Source organism: Clarias gariepinus, chromosome 28 (assembly GCF_024256425.1).
Source record: "Clarias gariepinus isolate MV-2021 ecotype Netherlands chromosome 28, CGAR_prim_01v2, whole genome shotgun sequence".
Lineage (NCBI taxonomy): Eukaryota > Metazoa > Chordata > Actinopteri > Siluriformes > Clariidae > Clarias > Clarias gariepinus.
The window spans coordinates 3,514,297-3,532,464 of NC_071127.1; the positions used below are offsets into that span (position 1 = coordinate 3,514,297).

The 18,168-nt window shown below is 41.6% G+C and overlaps 1 protein-coding gene across 1 annotated transcript; it reads left to right on the forward strand.

Moving 5' to 3' along the window:
- Positions 1 to 16,083: 16,083 nt before the first annotated feature.
- On the forward strand, positions 16,084 to 17,543 carry nog1 (noggin 1). Its single transcript, XM_053490327.1, has one exon. It carries the CDS (start codon positions 16,300 to 16,302, stop codon positions 16,999 to 17,001), a length of 702 nt encoding a protein of 233 aa, XP_053346302.1. The 5' UTR covers positions 16,084 to 16,299; the 3' UTR covers positions 17,002 to 17,543.
- Positions 17,544 to 18,168: the final 625 nt, after the last annotated feature.

Genomic DNA, 18,168 nt, shown 5'->3' on the forward strand with positions numbered 1-18,168 from the left:
TGGACTTCTGATCAGAAAATTGAATTTGAGTCCCGCACTGCCACACTGCCTGTGTTTTTCAGCTGGGTTAGAAAGTTAGGTCTGCAGTGTAAATGTGTAGATCTTGCAAGATCCCACTTTAGTAGTGGAACAATCTTTATTTCAAAGGTTCTTTATGCAACTTTATAAAGAATTACATATTTTGGTATGGACAATTGATATGATTAGTTGTTTTAAGGGTTTAATACAAATCTCTATCTGTTTGCTGCTGCAAAATAATATCCACGAATATTTCTGCATCTACACAAAAATGTAAAAGAAGTAAATACACCCGCACGGTTTTATGCTAAAATATACGCACCAATTTTTTTGCCAATATTATGACTACTATTAGTTTTCCTTTCTTCGAGACTGAAGTAGACCTGTCTTCAAGCCTAGAAGGGACAATTCCAAAGAAATATTTGATTCCACATCATCCACAAATGGGATTGGATAGTTGTTCAGTCTGATGGTGGACTGTCCCAGAGACACACAGCTAGGAATCTTGAAATCTCTCTTTCTTCTGTTGACATTAAAGAAAAGAGTAAAACATGAGTGGAGTCTTGAGGTGGTCGACCCATCAGCCTTGCGAAAGATGTCTTCTTGCTGTTAGAAGATCTGCTGAGAAGAACAATGCTCTCATGTCTAGGAGAGTCAATGCTCTTAAAGTTGCTATGGAACTTTAACATAGTGTTAAACGTGTTAACAGCTAAACACTACTCACTTAAAATTTGTAACCCATTTTGGTGCATTGAACTTTATCATAAGCTTTCGGATATCTGTTTTTGCGTCTGTGTATTTATAAATAAACCTTTAGTTTACTTAAGGTTAACTTTTTTAAACTTTTAAAAAATATATTTATTTATTATTTTCTATACTGCATGTGTGTTCTACTTATTCAGCTTCTGTTGGAGGTTATGTAGCGCCATGTTAGTCAGCTCCTCTGGTGACAACAAGCTTCCCGGGTTCCACAAAGTTATGAGTTGGCCCATGGCGTGTGTGTGTGTGTGTGTGTGTGTGCGTGTGTGTGGACCGTGCATTTATACTACTCTTGACAGTAGCAACAAAGTAGCCCATTTGTCTGGTGTCTCATCAGGGCTGCAAACATACAAGGAGACAGAGACGGAGAGAGACGGAGCAGGAGAAAGAGGAGGCATTCTTCTGAGCTGTCACAATGAGAGACGTGTGTGTGTGTGTGTGTGTGTGTGTGTGTGTGTGTGTTGGGCGGGGGGCCAGACAGCGACAGAGAGACTCGCCGGGATCTCCCAGAGGACTTGTGTGTGTGTGTATGTGTGTATATATGTGTGTGTGTGTGTGTGTTCGTGTTATGAGAGGGACTCCCCTCACGGCTGTGTGTGACGGCTGGAACAACAGCGCCAGACTCCAACCCCCCTCTACGCTCCCCTTTCCCTGTCTCCTGTCCTCCTTCTTTTCTTTCCTCTCGCGTTGTCCCTGAGGACTTCACATCTCTCTGCCCCATGACACTTTCTGCTACCTGTCTCACTCAAATTCTGTCTCACTCTATCACTCTATTTATTTTGTACATCGACACTTTCTCCTAGTCACTGTTTTTGTTTTCTTGTCCATGTCATTATTTTTTCTTCTCACACACTTTCACAACTTCCTCACACCCAATATTAGTGTGAGCAATATTAGTCTGCTTCTTCCTTTTTTGACCTGATGTTTTCTATATGTTTCTCATACTCGGTCTTTCTACCTTCTGAGATCCATCCTTGTCTTTCTCTGTCTGTTCCTGCTGCTTACAGTCTCCATACCTCTTTTCTGTTTGTCTCTCCCTCAGCACTTTCTCCATACATCCAGTCTTTCTCACTTTTCCTTTCCTCGCATCTCTTTTTTTTCTATTTCTTATCCTTATCCTGTGCTATCCTTTTCTCTTCAACACCTCCTTCATATATTGAGCATTTATTACTTATTTTCTCCCTCACCCTGGCCATTCACTCTTCTCATCATTTTTTGTGCATTTTGTTTTTGCTTTTTTCATGCATATCTTTCTGTTCTTTCAAAATAACCCTCTCCTCCATTCCTGTTCACACAGCACAATGGGAAAGTCCAAAGAGCTCATTCCAGATTTGAGAAAGAGGTTGGTAGATTTACACAAGTAAGGAATGTCTCTTAGATCGACTTCTAAACAACTTTAGATTCAAAGATCAGGTTAATTGTATATGTTCAAGTACAAGTTATTGGGAGGCGCAGCCCCTTTGCCATGGTCTGGAAGAAGACCCTAACTGCCCTCCAACTAAGAGAAAACTGGTTCTGATGGTCAGTAAGCTGCTGGAACACCAATGTCACAGTCTCTAGTCAAGCCAGTTTTACATCACCATGGACTGAAAGGGTGCTATCCAAGAAGAAACCCCTGCTCCAAAATCCACACCTTCAAGCTCGATTACAGTTTGGGTCTGTCTAATAGTTTTGAACTGAGCTATGTTAGGACGAGTAAAAGTGAGAACCTCAAGAACACTGTAGCAGCTGTTAAGCATTCTGGTGGTAGCATTGGAGTTACCTTAGAATTATCCATTAGAAACTCAAATCATTAGCTAGATGGTTGAAACTTGCAGAAAATCTTGTGTTCCTACAAGAAAATGACCCCAAACACACATCATAGTTGGTTGTGGAATGGATATAGCAGGCTAACTTTAAGCCTTTGGAACCTAAACTCTGAAAAGTTGTAGACCATGATTAAAGTCAAGTCTGTGCCAGAAAACTTTACCAATTCTGGAAAGAATATGGTTAAAAAAAATCCAACCAGAATTCTGCCAGAAGCTTGGTGATGGCAACCAAAAACGTGTACTAAAGGTGAACCTTGCTAAGAAATATTCAAATTTATATTTGGTGTGTTGTGTGACCTTGTGCTAAGTTGTACAATCATACTGCACCTGAAAAAGTTAAAGAATAAAGTGTTATCTCGATATTGCAGAGATTCATGCTGATGATGAGTGTGTGTGTGTGTGTGTAAACTCCTGACTGCAGTTTTACTTGTCGAGTTCTCTCTTTCTCAGCTTTTGCTCCCATTGTTTCCTTTTACTTATTTGCAGGACTTATTATATTAACTGGCAGCTGACTGGCCCTCCCAATCCCTTTATTTATTTTATTTATTTTTTGATTACTTGTCGATTTCCCTTCCTGTTTGCTTTGATTCTGATCTCCTTCCTATCTGTTTCCCCAGGCAACACATGCAAATAGCATGACATCGAAACATCACCAAACATAGTGCCGTATCTGCCTCCTGATTACATCACTGAATCAGCTGCCGTACCAGAACCCGTTCAGTCCATAGATGCACCAAATCAGCTTTAGAACCTTATTATTATTATTATTATTATTATTACATTGAGAATATTATTACATTCTGTCCCTGGTGTTGATCCGTGTTTTAGATTTAACATTTGGCCCAACTGTGGCACAGATTTGGTTCCGGTAATTGTATAAGAAAATCATGTGCATTAAAGGGTGGGATGTGTTTTGGTTCTAAATACGCTAATCACTCTCAGTATAATAACCACAAATACACACACGCAAAGCCGGGTGGAAAAATCCAGTCTATTTCTCACGACAGCCGAGGACTAATTGACTGGGTTTAATCTTATAGTAATTAACATACTCCTGGTCTAATAAAACTTAACTGTTGAAACTGTGTGAACTGGCAAACAGAGCCATTGTCGTCTCCATGTCTGAGGTAATACTTTATATTTCTCTCTTTTTTTGTAAACTATTATTTCTCTATACTGTCCCCTCCATTTATTTCTGTTACCATCTCTCTCTCTTGCTCTCTTTTTCTGTTCTTGTCTTGTTCCCTGTGATGTTTTTACTAGTTGGAGGTGAAGGAGAGCATGACACAGAGAGAGAGAGAGAGCGATAGCAGGGTGAAAGTTGTGAAGCAAGGGAGTAAGCATTAGACTAGTGTGTGGAGGTAAGCGGCGTGGTGCTGGGTGGCAGGGTGAGCGTGTGGGGCCTCCCTGGCTGGCGCCTGTAATTTTACCTTCCCATTCATCAGACCCAGATATTAATAATAACAGCACATCTGGATTCACTTACTGTCTCTGCTTAACCCTTTACACAACCGCTGCTAACCTCATCTCTCTCTCTCTCTCTCTTTATTTCTCTGCTTAACCCTTTACACAACCACTGCTAACCTCATCTGTCAATGTGTGTCTCACTTTCCCGTATCTCCCTTTATCTCTCTCGTCTCCATCTATCTCTCTCGTCTCCATCTATCTCTCTCGTCCCCATCTATCTCTCTGTCTCATTCATTCTCCTTCTCTGTCTGTCTATGTCTCTTTAACTAACATGATCTTTATCATCTCATCATGGTGGGGATGGATTGCCTGAACACATCACATATTTGTTTTTGTTTCTCACAACGTGTAACATTAAGACATCCTTATGATTCTGTTTCTAAAGTGGAATTGCTAGTGGTGTAGTAAGGTCGTCGAGTCAAAATAGCGCAGCTAGACAGATGTTGGCTTCAGGTGTTGGATGAACATTGGACAAGTGTAGGGTGAGAAGAGACAGAACGTTAGCAGAGTGTGACCCCAATGAACACTGGCCACGTGTTAATGAGCTGAAGATGAATTAAACTTGTAAGCTGAACACAAGCAGAAGTGTGGGATAAACTTTGGTTTAATGTAGGCTGAACATGGTAAGAATGCTGCAGCCTTAACTTAACTAAGAAAAATATCCATCTGACTACTTAAATGTTGGAGATATTTTGGCTGAATGTTGGCTTAAAGTAAGCTAGATACTGAATACTGTTAGAACAGAATTATTGCCAAACGTACACTCACACTGACCACATGTGGGCTGAAAATGATCTAAACCTGGGTGAAATGTAGCTTAAAACTGGCTAAATGTGGAGTAAATTTTGGTCAAACACAAGCAGAAAGTTGGCATGACGTAGAGCAAATGTTGGCTAAATACAGGACTGACATTTTGGCAAATAGAGGCTAAATCTTGGCTAAATACTAGCTAAATGTGGCGTGATGGTTGGTTAGATTTTTTCTAAACATGAGCAGAATGTTGGCCAAACATAGATTTAACACTGAGATTGGAAGCATGGGACTACAGTGATCTTTGACAGGTTGAGAATACTGACCAAATATTTATTGAACATGACAGTATGGTGGCTTAGTGGTTAACACTGTCACCGCACACCTACTGGGGTGGAGGTTCAAATCTCACCTCAAGGCTGTGACTGTGGAACATGCATGTTCGCCTCCAGGTACACCCTAGCCAGGATGTACCCTTTTCCACCAAGGCAGTTGCGGAGTTTGTTTGAGGGCCTAATTTGAACCAGTTTTGTGTTTTTAGACAGCCAAAGCACAAGCCCTCAGACAGACAAAAAAATGAGGGGAAGGGTTGTCATGAGTTATCTGGGATAGGCTCCCAGACCCCCATTACCCTAGACAGAACAAGCAGTACAGACAATGGATGAATATTAAACATTCACCAGTGTGACTGTTGTGTGCTTACCTTCCAGTATTGACCAGTGTTTTGGTTTGAAATGAGCTGAATGATGGATGAATACAAACACACTCTCACTCATTCTCCATAGCGCTTATCCTATACAGGGTTGCTGGAGGCTTGAAGCCTATTCCAGTGGACTTGGGGGACTAGGTGAGGTACACCTTAAATTGTGTGCCAGTCTATCACAGGGCGCAAGCATACACACTCAGGCACATATTATGGACAATTTGGAAGCACCAATTAGCTTGTCTTTGGAATGTAAGAGGAAACTGGAGTACACTGAGGAAAACCACCAAGCTAGGGAAGAACATGCAAATTCCACACACACAGACCCAAAGGCTGGACTCGAACCTTCGACCGAGCTGTGAGGCCACAGTGCTAACTACTATGCCACTGTGCCACCTAAATGCAGACTAAATACTGGTTAACCATATGGTACATATTAGTCAAATGTGGGCTGGATTTTGAATGAACACTGAGGTCAGCCAAGCACAGGCTGAACTAAATGTCATGCTGGACTGGTCCTGTGCCAGAACAGCAAAGTTTCATCATTGGCCAGTTGTATGAACACTGGCCAAGTGTTGGCTGGACAGTAGTGCGGTTTCTATCCACCTATTTAAATGGGAATTTTGAATATCCATAAAAAGAGAACCTAAATGGAAACTTAAAAAATATAAGAAAAACAAAAAAATATTGAGAAAAAAGTTGGCAAGCTAGTGTTTGAAATATTTGAAAATATTGGAGAAAAAAAGGCCTGAAGGAAGCAAATTGTTTGGGGTCATCAATGAGGTAACATGACGTGTGAGTGTGTAAGCATCTTTTTTTTGTGTTACATCATCTTGGTTCTAATTCTGCAGAACAGTAGCTGATGGATGCGTGTTTCAGAAAAAAATGTTTAAAATGTGTGAAGCATTTGGATGAAAAATGTATGGAGTGTGTGAGCAGGTGACAGAGTCCTGCACTTTACCAAGCAGACAGTCATTACACACAGGTCTGAGAAGAGAGAAACACACGCACACACATACACACACATACTGTGCATCACTCATCTGCTCCAGAGTCAACACCATAATGATGTCATCATTAGGCATCCAGCCAGACTCACGCAAACTATAGCGAACCTGCAAGCTGTATAAAGAGCCTTATTTAGGTCGGGGAGAGCGCAGGTTCTTTTTCCACTCAACGGACAGAGCGCTACCTCCCACTGTGAAATATATAAATATATCAGAAAAAAACAGGCCTGCCTTCTGAAAACACTTTTGACAAACAACTCGTTATGGTGCTAATTATTTTCTAAGAAAAATAAGCATACAGAAATTGCAGCGTATGTTTGTGCAAGCTGGTGCTACTGGGGAATTTCTCAGGGAAAATAAATATAGCTAATTAAATGAAGGAACAGTGATTTAAATCATATTAATCATGTGGATAGAGGTACTTCTCTACCCTGGGTTGTGGTTGCAACCCTGATGGATGTCCTGAAGTCCAATATGAATGGATTTGACTAGTCTGAGTCTAGATGATGATAGACTGCACAATCAGCATGACCATAATCCATTTTATTACCCAATTAATATTAATTTGCTGCTAAGGGTACATCATTTGCTTGGTCCTCTTGAGTGTGGTATGATGGAGAAATCGCAATGGTTCCCAGTTGATTCATTTGCAGTTAGGTGGAGAATAGCGCTTCTAAATCTAATATCAGTTACATCATCTTAGGATAATAACATAATTATTGAGTTAAAATAATTTTGTGTGTCAAATTAGAGATTATTGTATTATTTTGTTTGTAAAAATCTTTAGAAACTAAACATGAAATGTTAAAGCACCTTTATACTACCCTATTAGGCTCCAATTGTTGACACATTCACAGGACACAAGCTGGACATCAGTGTGCATTACCATTTTATATAACACAAATACATGTCAATTCTAATCTAATTTCAAAGGCATATTTGCAGGTACAATTCTATTTGCAGGTAGTTGTACAGCACATGATAGAGAAAGTTAGAAGCTTGACCAGTCTTCTGCAAACAGGCCATACCTACAAATGATAATTAAAGTGGTCAACAGGAGACCCCGCAGGAGACAATATAAAGGCAGGTGTAATAGCAGGGTTAGAACACAGGTTCTGGAGATTCCGTTGTCCTGCATGCTTTGATGTTTTCCTTGCTGTAACACAGCTGACTCAACCATTTAGCTAAAAAACAGCCCTTTCCACATTGCTGTGTTTGGGGGTTCTCCACAACCAGAGTTTATATTCTGTGGTGCCGAATACAGAAAAAGCTGAGCAGACTTAAAGAAGTTATAAAGTAAGGGACTATGGTGAGGTCCGAGATAAGAGCACAAGTAACATCTGGAGCTTGATCAAGATCCTATACTGGGCAGAGACTGAAACAAGGGTAAGGTCAGTGACAGTGACAGGCTCATTGCTAGAACTGACATGGGGTCTGGATTGGCAGCGTATACTGCAATGAAAGCAGAGCCAGGGTCAGGACCCGTGACAGAGATGAGGTCATGGACTGAGAAGAGATGGGGTCAGAGACTGAGACAAGGACTGGCACCAGATCAGGGCCTGAGACAAGGCTTGGGACTGACACATGAGAAGGATCAGTGGTTGAGTCTGACACAAGGGAAGGGTCAGGGACTAAGTTTAAGACAGTGTCACGGGGGTGACATGATATGATATTAGGAGCACAGAAGCTAAGACAAAGCTAAGAGCAGATGTATCAACAGAGATTGTGTTAGTAGGAGCAGTACCAGGAACAAAGCTGAGGCTATAGATAAAGCTGTCACTGAAGTGGGGGCTGGTGGGTTTGTTGCTCCAAATCAGAAGCTGAGTCATGAAAAGATAAAATGAGGACTGTAAGACAGAAGATAATAATAATTTAATATAACACATGTTCTCATTACAGATATAAGACACTATAATATTTTCTAGTATTTGTACTTTTTTTAAAAGAGTCATGGTTCTTTACGGTAAACAAAGTAGTTTTGTACAGACCATCTTATAAAACAGTAGCAGGAAACAAAGGCAATCTTCCCATGGGTGAAGAAAATAAGGAAAATTATGGGTGTTTTTACTTTTTTAGGGATATACAGTAAGAATATAAGAACAAACCTATTCTAACCCTTGTTAATCACAGGTCATGTCCTTTAGGAGTTGGTCTGAGGAGCCAGACTCAATTGCTGATGCCAGTGAGCTTAAGGAGGAGAATGGGTTAACAAGAGATTGAAGTCTTATTACCACCCTTTATCTTACATCGGTGTTCAGAGAAAGCATTAAAAAAAAAGAAAAAAGTCAGAATTACATTATATTCAATCAGCATTGTCCAACAAGAGAACTTGACAATAAATTTAACAACATTTAAAAACCTTAGGCATTATTTTTTAAAGAACCTAGCAGCAAACCAAGTGGCTTTTTGAGCAGAGGTTCGCAACTGTCCTCTACTTCATAGGACTCTCTAACTCATATAATAGCTGCTAGTTATACATGTTCACCACTAGTTTAAATCCATCACCCAGTCAGTAAGCACAATTTGCCTTGGTAAGCAACTTAGTTGTTAAGATGTTGGATTTCTGAGTGGAAGGTCATGGGTTCAAACTCCAGCACCACTGAACTGCCCACTACTGGACCCTTGAGCACAGCCTTTAGCTACCCAGATAAAGAGTATAATGAAACCAATGAACGTTTCTCTGCATAAACATGCCTGCCAAATTTCCCAAACATTCTGGGACATCAGGACATTCTGCTGAAGCACAAGCTGAGCATCAGAATGCAGAATAATGGTGATTTACAGTAAGTGACTTTGAGTGTTGCATGGGTGTTGTTGCCAGATGGGCTGGTCTGAGTATTTCCCAAACTGCTGATCTACAGGGATTTTCACACACAACCATTGCTGGGGTTTACATAAAATGGTGTGAAAAAGAGAAAATATTCAGTGAGTGCAGGTCCCCAGGGAGAAAATGGCTTGTTGATGCCAGAGGACAGAGGAGAAATGGCCAGACTGGCTTGAGCTGATAGAAAGGCAACAGTAACTCAAATACGAATGAGATATGCTGAAGAGATTCTCTAAACAAACAACATGTCAAACCTTGAAGCAGATGAGCTACAGGAGCAAAATTCCATATTGGGTGCTGCTTTGGAAACTAAGGCTAGAATTCCCATGGGCTTGCCAACATTCTACAATAGAATTGGAAAAATGTTGCCTGTTTTGACGAGTCTCTTTCTTTCTCTTTCAGAATTTCTACTAAAACATTCAGATGGACAGAATTTGGTGTAGACAACATGAAAACATGGATCCATCCAATCATCCTCCCTTGTATCAATGGTTAAGGCTGCTGGTTATGATGAAATGGTGTGGAGGATATTTTCTTGGGGACACACTTTGGGCCCTTTCAAATCAACTAAGCATTGTTTAAAAACGACAGCCTACCTAAGTATTGTTACTGACTATGTCCATCCCTTTATGACCATAGGATAATGCACCATGTCACAAAGCTTAAATCATCGGATACTGGTTTTATGAACATGACAGTGAGGTCACCAGATCTCAATCTAATAAAGCACCTTTGGGATGTGGTGGAAGATTCGCATCATAGCAGTGCAGTCGACAAATCTGCAGCGTAGAGCGAGATATGGAGAAAAATCTCTAAGGAATGTTTCCAGTGCCTGTGGAATCTATGACATCAAGAATTAAGGCAGTTCTGAAGACAAAAGGGGGGTCACACCTAGTCCTAGAAAGGTGTATCTAATGGAGTGGCCAGTGAGTGTGGTATAAGTGATAATGTTGGTTGTTTACTAGAATGCTTCTACCTATCAGGATGCACCGTTTATAGCAATTGCTGGTATGTTTTCCAGGGTGTGTGTGTGTGTGTGTGTGTGTGTGTGCATGCATGCGCAAGCATGAGGGATGAACGCCACCAGCCGCACAACGACTCCACTATAGAGTCCAGCACAGAGATGGAACTCATGTGAGGAGAGGCCATGCGTGATTTATGAAGTGTTGAACGCTGGTTACGTAGTGGAGAGAGAGGTAAAAGGTACACAGCATGCAGTGTTACAGGTGGAGACAGACAGACACACAGACACACAAACAACATGCACACAAACAGAGCTTTATACACATGCTTCCTCTAGCCTCTGTGTCAGCTCATATGAGCTGAGTCCGCTTCATTCTGTCCAGGCATAGATTAGGCAGAGGCCTGTGATGGGTGTGTGTGTGTGTGTGTGAGAAAGTCTAAGCTTGGGATCTCACCGTATCGACTTTCTTCTATCTTCTGCTGTCTGCCACATTCTTAACGGGAATAGCAAGGCTAAGGGTTCTAGCCTTCTGATGAGGTTCTTCCTTGTCGAAAAGGGAAACCTGTGCAGTTTGATGGAACCCTTGGTATGTTCTCCACCATTGGTGTGGTTCTTTAAGCAGGTCAGAAAGCCTCCGTGATCTGTGTTCCCGTTGCCAGGTAAACCCTCGCTAAACTAATCACTAAGCCAAAGTACTGGACCAGTATAAAGTGATGGGTAAATTGAGTCACCTCTTGTAACGAGAGTTCAGGACACTTCCCCATCATGCAAGCGAAGGTCACAGTTGCTAGAATGTCAGTGTGGTGGAACAACTATTTCCTGTTCCTGCCAGGTATTTAAGTGTTTTTATTTTCATTGTGACGGCCTGCCACAAACTCTGAGCATGTTGGTATGCAGTCCCATGTAAAACTCTTAAAACGGCAAAGCTATTCTGTTATTTTTACTAGAAAATTGAAACATTTGGGTTTGAGGTCAAAAGAAGTACTTGCAGGAGGCTACAGGAGTACTGTGATTAGCAAAGAATGCTACGTAGTAGATCTGGACGGTGAAGCCAGATGAGACCTCCTGCGCATTCTCCCGCTCTGTACCCGTGGTCTGTGGTCTCACAAATGCTAGTGAATATTCTTTAATTATCAACCTCTGCTGTTGGTACTAGAGAGTGTTAGCAAGCAACCATGCTGGGAATGGGACCTACTCAAACACACATTATAGCCTCTGTTACTGGGGTGTGGAGCTAAAGATCAAGCAGGAGATCTCTCTTCAGTGTTGTTCATCTGGCTCCACCGTGCAGCTCCACCACGGGGAAAAACACTCAAAACAATTGCCTGTAATGAAAATGCCTCTTAAATGCCAGGGATGCTTTGATTTACTAGAAACCCAGAACAAATCTTTCCACCGTTTAGCTTTCCTCGTATACGCGTTCTCAGGGTCTGACTGGTGCGGGACGCAGACGAGGGCACGATGGGGGTCTTTAGATCCACGTCAGACGTCTTTGCGATTACCAGCCCTGTTTTTTGGCACTGGGACAACTGCTTTGAACAATTGGTTAGCCACATCTGTTCAGACATCTGAACAGTGTGTATGTGTGTGTGTGATTGGTTAGGGGGGCATGGGGGTTGGGGACGGTTTACTAGTGCGTGTTCCTTATGTGACTTGGATAAAAGTGGTTTAAGAAAAAAGAAAGAGAGGGATAGGGTGTCTATGGTCGGTGTGTGATCTCTCACAATATTCACAATTTATCATTCTAAATTTTATCTCAATATGTTGCTGTGATTAAAACTACCTTCATTCTCAGAGAAAGTTGGCCTGTGTATCTGTCAGTCTCAGTAAAGGAGGCGTGGCCTGTGTATCTGTCAGTCTCAGTAAAGGAGGCGTGGCCTGTGTATCTGTCAGTCTCAGTGAAGAGGCGTGGCCTCACACCTTTGTAATTTAAGCCGCTGCACTCTGCTGAATCACTAGATGATGTAAATTGTTTGTTATGTTAAATTGTAAATTACATTAAATGGTTGGCGGTAAATATTTTTTCACGAGTGTACACACAAGTTTTCTAAGCTGTGATTTTATTAGCAGAGGAATGAGTGTGTAATTCGCTCGTCTGCTGACTTAACACAGTAGTTAAAAAAGCATTGTCTTTTCCAAGCAGTAGTCACAAAGCACGAGTGAAATGAACATAAACCAGCTTTACAAATCCCTGAGTGGAGCTGTAAGTAAACCAGACAGTCTCGACACTGGAGCCTAATGAGCTGAGATTAACGTCTCTCTCTCTCTCTCTAAGTATATGTGTATGTGCGTGTGTGTGTGTGTGAGAGAGAGTGGAAAATGTGTGGAAAAACACTAAATAAACCACCAAATTGCACACCTGGGCGTGCCAGTATAAATACAATAACAGTCCGATACCTGTGTGTCTGTGAGAATAAGGAGAGAGGGTGTGTGTGTTACTAAAATGTGGTCTCCATTAGGTGAGGGTGTAAAAATGGTAATGAGGGAGATAGTGTGTGAAATGGACTGTTGCAAAGAATGTGCCACACAAGTGTGTGTGTGTGTATGTGTGTGTGTGTGTGTGTGTGTGTGCTTTATACATACTCATATACTGTATGATGTTTAGTTCTGCCTATGTCACCCTAATCCTACATTCATTCACAGGAAAGTCCACAGCAAACACAAGCAGATGAGAAAAGTGCTTTAATGGTTTTATGGAGGGAGACACTTTTGTGCCCTTTATGGAAGGAGTCTCCAGTGTCAGCACATTGTACAGCCTTACCACTAAAAAAATCAGTAGAAGTGAAAACAGGATCAGTCTTTCTTGATGTATGTTCCTCACTATTTAATTTCCACTTGGGTCCATAAGTATTTGGACAGTGACTATGTACTCCTCTAGAGTAGATTTTTAAATAAAGCAGTCGTAATGTTTTAATTCAATCTGTTTAAAACAACAACAACAACAACAACAATATTGCATCACCTGTTTAGGAAACCATTTTCTTCCTTTATTTACACAGGCTCAAAAGTATCTGGACAAATGATATATAATCATATACTGTACTTGGATGCACACTTTGCAGTCAGTGGCCATCAGTTCACATTCCTCATCAAGTTTCAGCATTTGAGTGATTTTTCGAGCTCTATACACTTCGTCCTGCTAGTCCTATCAACACTCACATTAGCAGTTCCACTACCAGTCATACACACCAAGGCCATAACACTGCCTCCACCGTACTGTCTCTGATGATGTCATTCTGTACCCTTTTCATTTTCCATAATCTGATTGTTGTCAGTGTTTATTTCTTACTTGTACCAGATTGTGGGTTAACTTTTTTCAGCCTAGTGATGGCAGCCTTCACTTGCATCACCACCTCTTTGGGCTGCCCAGTTCTCATGAACAGCTACCAAATGTAAATCCATCACGCAAATCACTCCAGACCTTTTTCTTCCCTTTATTAGGCATTTTTCCCCCTTAATTTGGTATTTTCACATTAGGGTCCTGGAATTGTTTCTCAGAACAGTTGACCACAGAGTCTTTTTCATTTTTATCAGTGAGAACACAATCGTTCATGGCTGTAGATGCATGCCCGAGTCTGTTTAAAGAGGTGTTCTCAAGAATGATACAGTGTAGTCTGGCATGGATGGACTCAGATATGAAAGCCAATCGTACCTGAGAACAAAAGTAGATTGCTGCTTAGATGCGACATCATCTCTGAGCTCTCTGTCTCCTCCAAAATCTCTGTGTGCATGTAGCTTACTCCAATCTCCTCCTCTGACCTAATCAGTCATAACTGATACAGTAGGAAGACACGCGAGGATGTCACTCTTTAAAAAATCTTTTTTTACAAAATATCAATAATATTAGGAATAGCATGAACATTGACTTCGTCTTTGACTCTTTTCTTTTCTCCATATTTAATAGTGGCTTTAGAAACCAAAAATATGAAAATAAGAAAGCACTCTTTACACAATAATGTGAGCACTCTTAATGTCATGCTGATATTGTAAATCAATCAACCTTTATGTCAGTGAATACATTATGTATACATTATACACCACATATATACAGTATAAGGTATGAAGCAGTGGAACAAACACACACAATCTATCTATCTATCTATCTATCTATCTATCTATCTATCTATCTATCTATCTATCTATCTATCTATTAGGAGGAAAGCATGATTTGTATGAATGTGATGTTCATTAATGCCCTACAGCTCTCTCCTTCTCCAGCAGATAGAACAGCTTCTCATAACATGCACGTCCTCTCTGAAAATTTATTAATCACAAACTGCACAGTGTGTTCTTGTCCATTTACAGTAAACACTCACATATATAGAGTCTAGATTTATATCTGTGTGACATGTTCCAGACTTTTCAGCGCCTCTTGATCATAAAGTGAGTGAGGGGTTCTGTGCTGTGATGTGAAGTGTGAACGTGTGAATTAGCTCTTTCACTCATGCACACACACACACACACACACACACACAGACACACAGATTAATTCCCCTCCTTTTCTCTCTCTCTCTCTCTCCATATCTTTTTCATCTTCATCTCTCTTTTTCTCTTTCTCTCCCTCACTCTCTCTCTCTATCTATCTATCTATCTATCTACACTATACAGTATGGACAAAAGTATTTGTCCAAACCTGCAATGACATTGTATCCAATTACAAATACTTGAATATGGAGTTTATCCCCCTTCTGCAGCTCTAACAGCTTCCAGTCTTCTTGGAAGGCTGTCCATAAGATGTTGGAGTGTTTCTGTGGGAATTCGTGTTCATTCATTTTGTAGAGCATTTCTGAGATCAGACACTGATGTTGGTCGAGAAGGCCAAGCACACAATTTCCGTTCCAGTTCGTCCCAAAGGTGCTCGATGGAGTTGAGGTCAGGGTTCTGTGTTCAGGCCGGTTGAGTTCTTCCACACTGAACAAAGTTGGGTGCGTAACATTGTCCAAGATGTCTTGGTATGCTGAAGCATTAAGATTGCCCTTCACTGGGGATAAAGGGCCTGATCGAAACACCTAAATTTAATAATGAAGAGGTTTGGACAAATACTTCTGACCATAGTCTATATCTGTTTTATCCAAAGTCTTTAACTGATTGTATTGTTGCATCAATGTACTTTTCCTTTTGCTTTCCTTTATTTAATTTCCTTTAATTTCCTCTATATTTTGGTCCTCACACCCTTTCTTGTAATTTCCTTTCCTGTGTTTCTCTCCATAATTTTCCTGTCTTTTATTTTCTCTACTTACTTTTTTTTTCATTTTTGTTATTTTTCTTTTCCATTCCGTTACTTTTCCACCTTCATCTCTTACATTTAATTCTCATTCCTGTTTTTTTTCTGCCATCTTTTCTTTTGTTCTCTTATATTTCTTTATCTTTCCTGGATAAGGGGATGGTTGATTTAAACACCTCATTTTAACTCACACAGTGTTAGACACCAACAGGGGGCGAGCAGCTCCTCACCCCTGTAAAGGCCACGCCCCCCGCGGGTCGGGAATCTCCTTAAAGAAAAAAAAAAAAAAGAGCTATTACATCACGGCCAATATATATATCAGCGCTCGAGCCCGGGCTCTTCTCAGTGGCGTCCGAGCGGCGCGAGCTGGTTGTAACACACCGACAGAAGAGGGAGCTAAAACACACACACACACACACACACACCATGCATACACTCCGAGACACGCTCACACACACTGTTCCACACGCGCGCGCACGCAGGAGATGACACTGTGCACGCTGGAACTGCGACTTTAACTCGTTTATATATCTTTGGGATCTGGAGCCATCATCATCATCATCATCATCATCAGGATTGTGCGTGTGTGTGTTTAAAAAGGATGTTATAAAGGAGACCGGTTGCCATGGAGAGAAACTGCGCGACAGAATTGTAAAAAAAAAAAAAAAGATCGTTCGAGAATAACTTTAAATAACTTTGCGAGGGAACGCAAAACTAAGCTCGTGTTTATTCGCTTGTTTGCTTCGCCTGCGAGAGTATTTGGAAGCGCGTCGCCATGGCGACGGTGCCGGTGATGGAGCGCGGTGTCCTGGCGGCGGTGATGTGCGTGCTGTTCGTGTGTCTGGCGCTGCGCACGGGGGAGGTGTCGTGCCAGCACTACTACCTGCTGCGGCCGGTACCGAGCGACACGCTGCCGCTGGTGGAGCTTAAGGAGGACCCGGACCCGGCGCTGGACCCGCACGAGCGCGACCTGAACGAGACCGAGCTGCGGAGCGCGCTGGGCGGCGACCTGGACTCGCGGTTCCTCTCCGTGACGCCGCCGCCGCAGAAGGAGGAGGGGAACAACGACGACGCGTACGCGGATAACGCGTTCCTGGACGGCCCGATGCCCGCGCACATACGCGCGCTCGACCTCGACGCGCCGCCGTTCGCCGTGCCCGGCGCGCGCCGCCGCAAGGCCGGCCGCAAGCTGAAGCGGCGGTTTCAGATGTGGCTGTGGGCGCGCTCCGCCTGCCCGGTGTCCTACTCCTGGACGGACCTCGGTTCCCGCTTCTGGCCGCGGTACGCGCGCGTGGGCAGCTGCCGAACGGAGCGCTCGTGCTCCGTGCCCGAGGGCATGACGTGCGCACCGGCGGGGTCCTCGCGCGTCACGCTGCTGCGATGGAGATGCACGCGGCGCCGTGGCGGCCTCAAGTGCGCGTGGATCTCCGTGCAATACCCCATCATCACCGAGTGCAAGTGCGCATGCTCGAACTGAACTCAACTGAACTCACACACACCTTTTTTTATTTTCCTGAACGTTCTTCTAACTTATAAATCCCTCTATCATCACAGTGTCTATTTTGTATAATAATAATTATGTTTTATATATATTTTTTATTGTTTTTTTTTTCTATTCTGTCTGATGTATGCACTACAAAGTGTAAGAATGTATTTCCAGTTGATTGTGTATATGTTGCGCCAGTGTAAAGATGATAGACAGTATTATTATGTGTAACCCAGAGTCTACTGTATTTGTGAATTATTATTATTATTATTGTTTTGTATTTATGTGACTGAGAATGAAGAAGGGGCGAGGAGCATGCGCCTGTGACGGCGCCGGACTCTCATGATTTTTATTTGTTTGTTTGTTTTTTGTTTAAAAAATGTCATCCTGTAAATTATGATCAATTGCTATTTATTCTTTATATTCATAGCTTATAAAAATATCTGTAAAATAAAAGTGATGTAAATGACGCTTTTGTTTTCACTCCATTTATTATGAAAGTGTTCTCTCTGTATGAACAGACATCATGCTGTTCTCACACATTACAATTATATGTTATTTAGAAAATGGTTCATACTCTGAATGCACACACACACACACACACACTCATGCACAATCTCATTCTGAAGGTAAATGTCTTGCTTTATGTCACTGTGTGTGAACTGAAGGCGTTGTTATTTAACTGTGTTCCTCACAATGCCACGTGATTTATTAATACCTGGAGTTTACATATGTAGCTACATTATTATTTTTTATTTTTATTACTGTAATTCTTTTACTAAATGATGTTGGCATTAATGTATTTAATTAAAAACTGCCAAGTAAAAAATCTGCCTTGAACCTTTACCAACTTTACAAAACGCTCACACTGGAGACTCCTTCCACAAAAATGTCTCCCAAACGTCTTCCTACTTTAATCCATTTTCACAGAGCATTTGCTACAATTCCCCTGTGAATGTGAATTGTTTCGCTATAGAAACAACAAGAAGTACACCACTAAACCTGCTGATTTGTAAGCGCAATAATGTCAAATCTGGTGTTAAAAACATTTACCTTTAATAAAATTATCAAAAAGGATTCATTGATATATAAAACTAAAACTTCCTTTTTCTCAAAAAAAAAAAAAAAAGAGGACAGAACTCATCTGACGCTCCCCGA